This window comes from Athene cunicularia, assembly GCF_003259725.1.
Source record: "Athene cunicularia isolate RWA chromosome 1 unlocalized genomic scaffold, athCun1 chr1_part1, whole genome shotgun sequence".
In the NCBI taxonomy this organism is placed as follows: Eukaryota; Metazoa; Chordata; class Aves; order Strigiformes; family Strigidae; genus Athene; species Athene cunicularia.
Genome location: NW_020799091.1, coordinates 31,459,212 through 31,473,503, shown reverse-complemented (window position 1 = coordinate 31,473,503; position 14,292 = coordinate 31,459,212). Strand labels below are relative to the sequence as shown.

General features: G+C 37.7%; 1 protein-coding gene across 1 annotated transcript in view; it reads right to left on the bottom strand.

Moving 5' to 3' along the window:
- Positions 1-1,488: 1,488 nt before the first annotated feature.
- EPSTI1 (epithelial stromal interaction 1) overlaps positions 1,489-14,292 on the bottom strand; it is a 46,890-nt gene continuing 34,086 nt past the window's right edge. The window contains exons 7-11 of the mRNA XM_026853154.1: positions 14,157-14,250; positions 10,906-10,989; positions 8,041-8,114; positions 6,412-6,517; positions 1,489-1,509 (exon numbers count right to left, since the gene is read on the bottom strand). Of these exons, the coding sequence (XP_026708955.1) occupies positions 1,489-1,509; positions 6,412-6,517; positions 8,041-8,114; positions 10,906-10,989; positions 14,157-14,250 (379 nt within the window). The remainder of the gene's footprint in view (positions 1,510-6,411; positions 6,518-8,040; positions 8,115-10,905; positions 10,990-14,156; positions 14,251-14,292) is intronic.

Genomic DNA, 14,292 nt, shown 5'->3' with positions numbered 1-14,292 from the left:
AGAAAACAGAATTAAAAATTATCTTTTGCAGCAAAAACAAAAATCAAAGTCAACTTATCTAGGATTAAGTCCACTGGAAAAGAAAGTCTCCCTTTTCTTCTGACAGGTTTTAGCTTTTAATTATGTAAAGCCTTCATGAAGGGATTTCTATCTTTTTGTAAATTTAATTCACAAAATGTCCTAATTATCTGCAGACATATTAATAACTCTTTGAACAATATATTAATGTAGCAAGCTGAAATGTGTTTTCAAAACAACAGTAAAACGAGGCTTTAAAAAGTACATCATACATCATTCTTGTACAGTTAATATGTAAAAATATTATTGTAGATATTGTGAAAAACAACACAGAATCCAATGCGTTGAACTCATTCAGCTGCCCACAGTTTATAAAACCTAATAGAATTGTTGGCTGCAAAAGATGACCATTTCTTCCCCTGTGGGGAACTGCCTTTATCTATACATGATTTCTTTAGTGAATTTGAGTTAATTTTTAATAACAATTTTACCTGATAAAACTGAAAAGACAGCTCATGGGAGGCCAAGAATATTATTTAGATACCATCTTCAGAATACAACCCTGCTGCAGAAATACTAAAATAACTGAATATTTTGCAAATTATTTTAGCATTTTTGAAAAAATACTAAAATAAGAGAAAATGAGAAAGAAAGTCACAGAAGAATATCTGCATTTGTAGGAGAAGGGTTGAAAGCAAGGAGGTTTTTAAAGTTTGATTTTTTTAAATTCCTCTTTATAAAATCCTGTCTCTCAAAAAACAGAGTTATGTCCAAGCTATCTCCTAAGGCAAGAATAATCTATGTCAGTACCTAAACTTGCATCAAAAGTCTCCAAGCCTAGAAGTAAAGGCTCTGCACAAATCTTTATATCACAACTGGGAATTAGGGTAGGAAACCCCTTTCAGAAAAGAACATAGGTGCGATGAGCCTTATGAAAAGGTCATTTGAAAACAGAAGGCCTGATTTCTGTGATTCAGTAGTGGTGTTTTACCAACAGCCTCCACTGCACCCCTGCTCATGGGAAATAGCAGTAAGAACGCAGCCCACAACAAAGCCATCCTCCTTCTAGTTAAGACCACTGAAAGTTTTCAGAGTTGCCTCCTGCATTTCCAGCCACATTCCTCAGCTGCCCAGGTTTATCCACTCACAGTCCATGACACAGAGAATGTGGCTGTATTGAGGTTTTAGCTTAAACATCAAGACACCCCCAGCAGATGCCTTCCATGCCATCAGCATTTCCTCTGATTTCTACCCATTCTGCAGTTTTTTAATGAAAGAACGTGTTTCAGAATAGGCATGTGCCATTGCATAGCCCCAAACACAGAGTTAGAAGGCATTTAGTTTACGATCCCCTCTCATATTACTGGCGAATTAAACCACGTAAGCTGTCATAATGAAATGTCAAGTATGAAGTTAAATTAACGCCAGCATTGGTACTAAAAAGAATGAACAATTTCATTATTTTTACCTTTATTCCAAGTACTTTGATTCCTGAATTTAAAAAAAAAAAAAAAAAAAAAAAAAGTTATGTGGAACTATTTTGATTACATAGTGCCCTTTCTTGTCTTTTGAAACTCCACTTAAAATAACAAGTAAACCTTTCTGCAAGATTCTAGTTCTAGCAATAAATATTTCTTCAATTTGAACTCTATGAATAGCAGGAGGTATCACCTCAGGAGATAAACATATCTTGGTTTTGATGGAAAAAATCAATCTAGAAGTGTTCTAAATATCTTCAGATGCCTCAGTCCTTTCTTGATCTCACACAATTTGAAAGAGTGAAAAGATTCTTCCATTCCTCCCTAGGCTCCCACTATTCTCTTTTAGGATGAGGTTTTCAAAGGAAAGAATGATTGAGCTCAAAGTCAAGTCAGGCAGAACACATCCTCATATGCTGTTTGAGTGCCTTGTCAGAGGTAAGTCATTAAACTCAGCTACAGCATGCCTGGTTCCTATATCAGTGCTGATAGTTCTGCTGAGTAGTTTATTTTCTGCCATCCTTCTGCCAGGAAAGACTAGCATATTACTCTCAATAAACAAACCAGTCAACCAACCAACCAACCAACCAACCAACCAGTTTTAGGCAAAAATGTAATAATCTTTCCTACTCAGATTAAATAGACTATCTAGGTTAAAGCTAAGTTAACAAGTTAAAACAAATGTAAGCATTGTGAATTGCACTCTCGAACCTTCTTATATAAATATTCTATTCTCAATATTCCGTTGTTAAATAAAAGCTTTTTCTTTGTGCTAGGAAACCAGCGTTTTCAGTGCAACTTTATCTATCTAAGATTTCATGAAAGTCTGCATTAAAGGTTGATTGTGTATAGAAAACTGTGGTATGCCTTGTACTAGCCTTGTAATTTCAGGAACCTTTGAGCTATGGTTCTTCTTCGCCGTGCCACAGTAAACTTCATGACATGCTCCCTCTCAGATTGGTAGCAAACAGCATAAATCAAATGCTGGTTGAGACTCCAAATAAACATTCCCATGGATCATGCTGCAAGAACTAAACCAAGTGCTAACCCACAAACCATGTTTATTTAAAATAGTTTTATCCATAAATCATGTTTTCTAAAAAAAAAAAAAAAAAAAAATTATCCAGCATCCATCGAGTTCCTGTTCTGCATATGGGAAAGGAAGAGAATGGAGTTTCCTATCACACTGTACCTGTGTATTCAGGGCATAGCTGCTTCCCACAATAAATATCTAGAATTATGCAGCCACTGAAAGAGCAAAGTCAGCATCGAAGACAGTGTTTTTTATTCTTGTGCATGATGCTGGGTGTAATGGGGACATGAAACAGGAAGGTGTAATATGTCATGCTGCCTTCTAGAGTCTGGGTTTACTATAGCTCAGAGAGTTTCAACAAGACTAGTATTTCATTAAAGAAGGGTAGACATATAAATTTCATAAGTTCATGATTTGACCTCTCCCCATTAATAAAATAGACAAAAGGGCCCTTGACAGTGCTCTATTTCCATACAAAAAAAAAATAAACACACACTCTTTTACAGGTTTGCCATGCAGTAGCACTTGGCCTGTGAAAATCCCTCCATACCTAAACATGGGAAAATCTCGTGAGGGAGTGAGTATAAAAATATGCAAGTTTTTAAAGTTATTCTTTTGTAAAAATAGAAGTGTTTTAATATTTAAGTAAAACTGATCATTTGAGCCATTAAAATGAACAGATACTGTCTCTGTCAAAGGTCCCAGCTGAGTAAGGACCAAATCTTATTGATTAAACATTGATGTTGAAATGACAACTGGTTTTTTTTTACCCTCCTAACCTAAAAGGTTTATCATTATGTTAGAGTAATGGCAGTGCAAAGAACATGAAAACTTTTTTTATAGCATACAACAAGACTTGATGGTCTCTCAAGGGTGCTCAGAGACAGAAGTGGAAATTAATTAATTTGTCTTCCCTTTAAAAAAGGAAACCACACAACCAACCAGAGAGCACCCTGGAATTTATAACCAAAAAGGGAGAAAAGATTACTTTCATGAGGATCCTTCTTGAAATAACATCTTATAAATATTCCCAATAAAACACAAGTTGTCTGGAGGGCAGATGAATTAATGAAAACTGGCTTCCTATCTATTAGGGGACAATTTGGCAATGCAACTGTTCTCCCCCTGCCCAGACACACACAATAATTTCACCTTGCCCCTCTCCTCTCCATGTCCCCTGTGATATCTATGTCCCCTTTTGCACTCCCTAGCCCCCAGGAAAACAAGGCAGAGCTGCAACTGCCCTGGAACTCTGCCCATGCTGATCAGCTGGAGAGCTGCAGCCAAACGATGCACAGAGTGCCCAGGTCCTTCCTACCACCCCTCAGAGCAGGGCACTGTTTTGGGGTCTCTCATCATCCAACCGTTGCTTTTCACAAAATGCACAGAAGCTTAATTATCTTTGAGACTTATATGCCCTTTCAAATTTAGCTAAGGTTGGCCAGCAAGTTGAAAACCTTAGTACATGTAGACAGACAGCACAATCATAGAAACTTAATTTCCTTAGGAAACCAGGCTAATAGAAATAATAGTGAAAAATACAGCAGGTGTATCAACAACATGGTGCAATGTTCAGTTTCTGTTAAGTGTGAAGCTATTGTGACTGTGAAGAATTCAAACAGGAAAAAAAGCAGCAGGAAAGAGAACAAATATTTCCTCTTCGCTGCCACTGCACAGGGGAGCAGGCTCAAAAGTTACCTGCAGGTCTTAACTTTGGGAACATTTCTATTTTCTTTTAATTTTAGCATATAGTCTGACCTGCTTTAGTTAGCTCCCTTGTAATGTAAAGCACCATGCTGCAGACTACATGACTTGTAAGCCTCACCTGGAGTTCAGTTCTTTTTGCTTAAAATCCCAAGGGAAGGGAGAAGAATTTTGGTATAATCAAAGACACTGAGGTTGCAGCCTCCAACCTGTCTTTTGAGAGATGTTTTTCTTTCTTGCTCTTATTACTAATTTTTAATTCCATTCTGAGATGACATATTCTTTCACAGTTCATTCTTTCCCTGCTTTGTTCAGTCTTTGAAACTCACATCATAGCATAAAGGAAAAATGGATAATCTAGCATTACCCAACAGAAGGCAGGCTCCTTGGGACCCATTAAGTAAACATCAGAGTAGGAAATTTATCATTTCTACATGCAGTGTTTTATTGCATTTATGTTAATGCATTCTTTGAATATATATTTATTTATTAAAAAATCATAGATTGGCTGTGTACATCATAAAGTCATCTGTTGTTAAAATTGTGCCTGGGCTGAGTGCACTCATTTGGCGGTACCAACACCTGCCCTGTGGAAAAGGACATATGGTGTCTGGCTAAAGGCAAAAGCCCGCTTCTTCTGCAGACAGTGGCAAGGTTTTCAGTGGTGACAAGAAGCGTGTTGATGGAGATGCTCAAGTTTAGATATTGGGGATATCAGCTGTGTCCTTCATTTTCTTTTGAGTCTATCAGAAAACAGTTTACAAATTGGGATAAAGGACACAAAGAGAAATAAAAATAATAATTTCTGCCCTTGCTGCCTTTGACAACCAGGCCCCATCCATCGGACTTTACTTTTTGCCCCTTACTAGGTATCAGTCGGCTCTGCCCTCTGAAGTCTCCAATTCTGCTTTCTGCAAACATACCATCCTTCAGGAGATGGTTCAGGCCTGCCATACAGAGTACTCTCTTACTCGTACCCTTTTACTAGCCTGGACAATCTGTAGTTTGGTTTCCAAGAACTCCTGGATTGCCTGGCATGTGACACAGGCCTTGTCAGTAAAGCCTCTAACAACTGGTTCTCCAAGCAGCTGCCTGAAGACCTTATGAGAGATTGAGATGGCAGGTCCTACATCCTCTCAGCAAGACCAAGAGAACTGCTATGCACAAAGGTGCCCTTAGTCCAAGGTTCCCTCTGCCATGACCCAGGGTTTGCCCAAAGCTTGTAGTAATTAAGACATCCTTTTTCTACTTTTAGTATATAGAAAACTCCAGCAGCAAGAATATCTGCTTCTTAATTATGCCTTGACTTTGTAGATACTTGAACCTAAGTCTTCCTGGCATTCATCTGCCAACACACTGTCACCAGACAGTTGAACTAATCCAATTCAAGCTTTTCTGGTTTCAGCTAAACATCTTTCTCTACACTGGCACATTCACTAAATTCTCTTAGACTCTCATCTTTTTGCTGCTCAGTCTTTGTAAATCTTCTATTTCTGCCCTTGGGACCTCTCAGCAATGGAATTTCAACCTAATGGAAATTTCCATTATGGGAATTGTACTTTTTTTTTTTTTTTTTTTTTTTTTTTTTTTTTTTTTTTTAAATTTTTACACTAAAGAATGCAACTCTAAATAACAGTTACATTAATGTCTCATTAGGATAGCTGAAAACATTAATGGATGCTTAATAGGCTATAGTTAAGATACATTTTCTTCAAAGTATCCTTACAAATACTATGTATTTTAAATTGGATGCAGTTGTGTCTTCTTTGTCATAATTTTATATGGGTGAAAAATTAATAACTGTACCTTTCATGGGAATTTTCCCCTCCCACTTCAATATCATATTAAAATGTTTACAGTATTTCCAAATATCTTTCATTTAAAGACTTTTAAAAAATCTCTTATGATTCTGCTGTCCTTGTTCTGAACCTAAGGAAGTACCCTGGATGCATGCAAAGCCACTGAGTTCTGCTGCAAGAGCAGTTGATTGTCCCTCCTCCCATTGGAACAGCTTATATTTAAGACAGGGTTTCTTCTTAAAGCTATTGCAGGCAGCCAGCTAGGACTGTAAAGTTCTGTCAGTCAGGCTAAACACATGCAGACACATAATAGTATCTGGGGAAAAAGTCAACTTTTAAACAGTATCATTTATTTCCTGTTCTGTACCCAGAAACTTACCTGGGCATCATTACTGAAGTAGTCCAGACTCTCAGAATGTCCAGGTTGATAGGTGCAATGAGGTTTCATTTTGTTCTGAAGTCGGTCCAGGAAAGCATTATTTACCCTTAAAAAAAGAATAATGATTGAAGGCAACTGAGGGGTTCACAAACTTTTGAAAGTTAACATTCTGTGAGTGGCTTTCCTTATTCTCTGTTCAGTACCCATATTCCTATGTTTTCAAGCCTGTGCTGCATAACCACAGACAGGCATGAGATAGGGTGGATTTAATTTTCAGCTCACTAGGTGCATCCTTATCCTGTGTTCACTTCATTGTGATTAAAAGGCATACCTTGGCTGCTGTGAGAAATGCACCAAAATTCTCCATAGAAAGATGATCTGCATACCACCGCCCACATTATCAGGGAGATTAGCTATTTTGACAATTCATCTGAGGTAGTCTTTCAGCCTTCAGTACACAAGGAGGGTTTCTAGAAGTACTGATTTCCTAACGCCAATGGAAAAAAACACTTAAGCTTGTTACTAATAGAGACAATTTGTGTAGGTGACAACTTTTCTACCATCCAGCGTTGAAATCAACTCTAGCATTTTCTTGTACTCATCCACAAATACAAATACACTTTTCCTCAATCTGTTTTAAGTATTTGCAAACCTTCTGAAAATTGGTTCTTTTTTCTCCCTATTAATGCTTGGGACTGCCACACATGCTTAGACATGACTGCTGTTTTAATGTTTTACAAGCTGTCAATAAGAATTATGGAAAATGCAAGATACTGGATTATTTCTATCTAGGGACATGAGATGGACTGAATCGAAAATCCTTCATTAACTTCTATGGGTAATTATCTCAATATCTTTGCTAGAGAAAAAAAAAAAGAAATGAAAACATTATGGAGAATGGTTGCCTACAGAAGCAATTTTTAAAATATTTCCCTGATGATATAAATAAAGAAACAAATGATGGTTTTATTTTTGAGCCTGAGCATTCTTTACCAGCAGAAAACCATGCTGAGAATAAAGCTGTGCTTCAAGATAATGGAAAGTCAGTTAAGTGACAGAAGTGCAAGATTAGAACTGCTGAGTACAGAGAGGGCACATCAGTGGGGCACAGCCCGGGGCATGAAGCAGTGCAGCTGCAGACGGCCTCGCTGCACTGCAGCTTCTATCTGTATCGATATCAAATCTCATGTTTAGCTCTGCCTGTTAACCTCAGTGACAGTCAACCACAAATGTGTCATGGACAAAGAAGCCCATTCTAAAATAAAATTTTATGAAAGATAGATGGATAGAGAGATAGAGAGATAGAGAGATAGATAGACAGACAGACAGATACATACATACATACTACTGCACTAGTCGTTACACATGAAACTACTAATAGTTTCTACCCTGTGCTGAATCTTATGCCGATAGGATAAATAAAGTGAAAAAGGCACTCTGGGTCATACTGCATTACAGTGAGCAGTTGTAATGATGGATATTAGTGGCTCAATTGAAGGCAAAGTTAAACCAGAGGTGAAGTCGGGGATCTTCATTACAATTGTCTTCTAAAGCATGAACACCTCCAATTTTGAGACTCTTTCCAGACAGGATTGCAATTAAAGTGTATTCTGCCTTTTTGCATCATACCTCCTCTGTTCAATTTGATGTGCTCTTGTTCTGGCTTCCTCTTCCTTCTTTTGTTTAAATTCCATTAATTCAGCCTTTGAATGATAAAAGAAAAAAAAAAACCAAACAAAACAAAAAAACCCAGCAAACTTTTAATTAATATACCTATGTTGCAAACCCAATTAATTCCACATGGTGTTAACTTCAGTTAGAGACATGTGTCATTCCCAGAAATTCTCTCAACAGCCTTTTTTTTTTTTTTTTATGTGACAGCCCTATATTAAAAACTGAGCTAATTTTTCTGTTCAGCATTGTACTGGATGCGTTTTGTTTGTGCCTTAACAAGTGGGGAGTTACAGGATTTAGACATTTACAGTACTGCATTTAAAGGGGTATGCCAGACACCAGTCTAATTCCCCTTGCTCCAACCCCCAGTTTGAATATCTCTGTGGGTCCAAGGGAGAAGACCACTGAAGCCATCTAGCAGGAGCAGACACAGGGTACAAAGGAGACATGCGTTTTGCCTCCTGCTTCTGTGGAGCACGAGGAAAACGGGGGTATATGGCATGGTGTGTCACTTCCAGTTCCCTGGGGCTCTCCCAAGGGTGAGGGAAGGGCAAATGGTACCTGCTGGTACAGTGAAAGCATGTGCAAGCTCCCGGCATTGCAGGAGCCTACCATCCTTACGTTACGTAATATTAAGGGATATAAATGGTGTCAAAGGAAATTCTTTTTGGAGGAGAGTGCTTCTGAAATTTTAGCCATGACTGTGAACGAAACACAGCTTGTATGACTGTTCTGCATGTGTGCTTGTTTGTCAGGCTCTTGCTCTCTGCAATGCACCCAAGAATTGAAGATGCATATTTTTCTGCAAAGAAAATTTGGCTTGCAGGGTGAGGGGGAAGGGATAGGAACAGATCCATCTTTCATATTTTCCATAGCAACTGAGCAGCGGTAGGAATAGGAACTAAAATAAAATGATGCGGTTAGATAAAAGCTTCAATAACTGAATGGAACCACAAAAGTTTAAAAAAAAATCAATTTAAATGGAACATTAAATAAAAACTATGCAATAAATGTATGAAGAAAATCAATAACTGCGAATGTGTTGTGTATCAATATTTGTCTAGCCCTAAAAGAAGAAACAGGATTAAGAAATAAAAAAGCCAACCTTAATTTTCACTGTTTTAAATAACTATTCAACCTGAAAATTAAAACTCAGTATCTGACTTTTCAATATGCTGAGTCCTTACATGGAGTAATGTTCTGAAATATATTGTGTGTATATGATGTGGTGTTCAAAGCGTACTGAAAATTTCTAAATCAAGCAATACATACTAAAACCTATTCTGGGGAAAAAAAAAAAAAAAAAAAAAAAAAAAAAAAAAATATAGCTACACTGTGCTAGGAGGTACGCACAGAACAGAATTCACAATTACTTTAATAAATATTAGTTTGAAGTAGAAATGAGCCAACATATATCTGAGGAACAATTATTGGAGCCTTTAAAATACATATTATTTACGGTAGGTTTGTAAGTAGTGCATTACTCTGCGCAATAGGTAGCAGCAACTGTGAAGGCAAAGAGCACTTGGAACCGTGTACCAGGCAAGAGCAGCCTTAGAAGCAGCCAACACCTTCCTAGAAATCTGTGAAAATCAGTAAAGTCTGAAGATCTACATGAGTCCCTGAAGCCAAACTCAGAAAGTAGGGGCATGCTAAGTCATACCTGTAGTTACTTTCTCTATTGAAGAATCAATGTACCGAATACAACAGCTACCAGCCTTACACCCATCAGAAATGGTTTTCAAATTTTTTTCCTCTCTATAGCTCCTGGGAATAAGCATACATGTCATGGGAAAGCAATTTAAAGCCTCCTTTTTTTCCCCACTCCTTGTTTCCAGCATCCTGGCTGCTAGATTACTATGAAATGAGGACACTTATCCCCAACATTTAAACATAGCCATGAGAGGGGCTGAGTCACTTGTCCAGCTCGTGTAGAAACTCACTGCATGGAATTTGTTGCGCTACAATTCTGCTACTGGGAAAGTAGTTTAACATTAATTTGGATGTTAGTAACAGCAGAGGAATAGTAAGATGCTCAGTGTTTTTGAATGATTTGCTAATATAATTTTCATTATATTAGCAAATATAATATAATATAATTTTCATTATATTAGCCCTCCCCATACCTGCACAGTCAGACCTGGAGCCAAGACAGATAACTTAGCACAGCACCATCACCTTGTGTGGAGGAATTTTATGTGGATATGGTACACAAATCTATGCCAGAGGGACTACAGTGGTTCAGACACACTTCAGGCAATGCATGTAACGTATGCAGAATATGGAGTTCAAACTTGTAGTTATGGCATGCCTGATTTTTAGACAATTCAAAACTCTTCATTTAGGTGGTTAGCAAGGGAACAGAGAGGCATACAGACAACAGCATATATGAGTGCCTCCACATACCCATTTGGGAAGGCAGGGCACAAGGGCCTTGATTCTCTAGAAAGAGATTATTCAGAGTCTGAGATCATCATGAATATCTCAGTAAGATAACTTCTGCCTGAAAGAGAGGATATTGGTTTCCTTAGCCTATGAAATTGGGTGCCATGGTGAAAAAACACTGCACAATTTTTCAAATGGAGTGGCGAACAAGAGCTAGTCATTCAGATGCAAAATAGCCTTGAACCCAGAGGATAACTGTCCAGTCCCTGTCCAAATTTTACATCTTGGCTCATCTCTCACAATATTTGAAAACAGTGACTGAATCACTTTTGCTAAAGAGAAGCTCTGTGCATAGGCTACAAGTAATCAATGTATTTAGTTGGTTTCACAGCATGCAAAAATGATACAATATGGAAAGTGTTAATGTATAATTACCTTCCTCCGTTGATCTTGCTTCATTTCCTCTAATCTTCTGTTTTCATCCTCTCGAAGAGCTTGCTTATAAGTATGGCTTCTTGTCTATTGTTCAGCAGAGAATATTAACATATTGGTGGTGGAGGGGGTTAGGGGGACAAAATCCCAGATCTTATTCCCAAATTGTTATACAGGTAATTAACAAAAGAGAAATGGTTGAATGATTGCAGTTACTTAAAAAACAGATTAGTCTCAAGACTAGAATTTAAACAAGTGGTCTAAAGCCTCTCAGTCATTCGGTTTGTCTGAACATCCATCTGCACAGCACAACCAGGCAGCCACAGCACATGCTATTCCATGTCCCAGTGGCAAGCATAAAGATACCCTGAACAGTCAGAAAACACAATCAGGATATATGATAGTAAGATGGAATATTTTGAGAAGAAAGAAAAGTACTGAGAGTATTACCAAGATAAAGCAGAACAGAGGCCTGCTAACAGAGGGGAATCCAGGATTATTTGTGGAAAGGCATTTGTGGAGGTAGGACAACAGAAGCTGAGAGGTCAAATCTGCTATATTATTTGTGGGGCAGCCAAGAGAACTGAAAATCTGAACTACACCATGAATAATGTATTCAACCGTGTAGTAGGTTTTCATTACAGTAACTAGCCCCGTTTTTCACAATCTGTAGTTGCTAGCAAAGACCCAACCTACCATTAGCATCTTACAGGATCCCTAGGATCTTATACATAGCAACTTACACTGTAAAGTCTTTGAGCGGAGATATAGTGTAGCATGCTAAAAAATGAGGCAGTATAATTTAATACAAGAAGTGTGCAGGTTTGACTTTAGTGTGGAATTTGTCGCAGGTCTACACAATGTTCTCAAAACTTGATATATGCACGCAGAATGACACCATCAAAACATCAGGCACATAATTTGCTAAAAAGACTGAATAGAGAAAGCAATTATTAATAGCTCAATTTTGAGCTGGGAGGAGTTGTTACATGTGTCCAGGGAGACTCATTCTGGGTCCAATATTATTCATTACTCTCTGTAATGGCTTGGAGAATTGTGTGGAGTGTATGTTAATCAAGTTGGAAGACAATAAAAATCTACACAGGATTGGTAACACTTTGAAAGACAAGATTAAATTTAATTATGAGCTTGATTAAATAAGCGGGCCAAAAAAGTCACCAGTGACAGAGTCACTCCAAAGAAGTTAAATTTGTTCATGCACATCAAGTAATATTTGACACTGATATTTGAACAAGGTGTGCTAAATTAATATCACTATCAAGGAAATGATGTGAGCGAGAAAATTTGATCAACATTACATTGTCTCAAACTTTTTTTAGAACATTAATTTTAAAAAAAAACCCAACAACCCACATATATATATATATATATATATATTTGCCCTCCTCTTAGTGTGTATGTCAAGCAGTTCCTAAGCTTATCACACTTCATTATTTCAAATGCATTGCTCCTGAATCTTTTAATTGCTCCACACAAAGGACACAGAGTTTATTTAGATAACAACTCATTGGTTATATGCTTCAGAATCCTCACACAGAGCACAGAGGCTGTGCATATGCCTATAGACTGTACCTCATCCAAGTTGGTGGGGAAGACATGTTGATAACTTCATTGCTGCATTATAAGCAAGTGATGAATTGATTCACAACATTACAGAAATGCTGTCATGCAAAAGACATATAATATCAACTAGTATTAAAGAATAGTACAGATAAACTACATATTTTATCTACTTGGATACTAGTGAAGTCAAAGATGAATTATAGTATGTAATTTGGCATAATTTATTAAGAAACCCCTCAAAAACTGGACCAAGAAAGGCACACAAACGTAGGTGAAGCAGAAGGCAAAGGCTAGAAGTAGCACCTGTACACCTGAAAGAATTCAGTGTTTCTTCAGGCATCCACTCACTTCTGTATAGATATGAAGACACCGCACCAAAATGATGAAATCCAAGTCAGTCCTGGGGACATGAGCTCACTTGTCTTCTCAGTTCAATGTTCACACCATACAATAAGCTGCAGATCTGGGTCTTTCCTACCAAAGAATAAGCTCCCCACTGTTTGGAAAGTTGAATGCCTCAAGAGGGATGTAAAAGTGGTTTTAAGACATCTTTTCTCCCTTCCCATAGTCCTTCATCTTGCTTTTCCACCCAGGACTACAAAAGACAGCCTGAAAGCCATTCTCCTGCAATTGACCTGCATTGCTGAGCAGAAGTTGGATCCTTCAAGCTATATATCTGCTCACATTCATTAAAATTTCTTTACAGTTTTCAGAGACACAAAATGACCTAATGAATCAAAGGAGAAAGGAACCTATTTTCAATATCACTTTCCCTTTTCATGCAATGAAAACCAGGAAGAGATACTAGAGAAGACAGAGCTGTCATATACAGAGTGTTTCCAGCAGTTTCTATAACAGAAGGGTCTTGCACATTTCCACGGCTTTTGAAGAAATATGAAAGTAAACTGTTCCCTCCATTTACTCAACTGTTGGTGTTCAAGGTTGTATACAACAGAGGGCTGCCCAGATCAGACACTTCCAATTTCTGCTGACTAAGGACTACTGCTTGTAACAAGTTTCTGTCCACTTGGTTGTCTGCTGTCTTCCCCCAGGAAGGGAAACCCTTCGATCTCAGGGTTAATATTCCTCACTGCAAGTTTTTACATCAGTAGGAAATCTTGGTTTAGACATGAAGAGACTAATCATATGTGAAAAAGCCTTTTTGAAGCAATTAGAATAATGAAGTTTAAGCAATACTTTATTTCATAGTTACATTGATACTTACCAGTCTCACTTAAACTGTGACAAAGTCCACAAGCAGTCTATGGAATCACTTTTAGGATGTAGTGAGATATAAGCTTCTCTTCTGACTAAATTTTCCATGTAGTAAAGCATCTGCCAGCATGAACTAGTTGAGATTTCATAAACGCTTGCCACCGATGGATGCGTATAGAGGATATTTAAGATTCTGATCTGACCTTAGAATATAAATTTGGCTCTCATTTATCAGAGAGATATCTGTGAGTAATAAAGGCAGTCCCCTACTATGTAGGATACTCTGCTAGTGTGTAAGCGACAATATAGGCCATTTCATTCACCCAGAAAGACTCCTTGCTACTCACTGAATTATGTCTTGGCAACTAAGCTCAATTAGAATATTCTAATATTATAGTATTGACAGCACCTGGAAAGCTGACAGAAAATATAGCACATGCCATAGTTTTGCTTACCCATGCTGTAGATTCTGGGCCACCATTAGCAATCTGACAGGAATCACTCTTTGGCAAACCCAAGTCAAATCTGTTCAATAATTCATTGGTTTTGCTATGAAGAAATCCAATCCAAATAGAATTGTTAGTGCTTCCA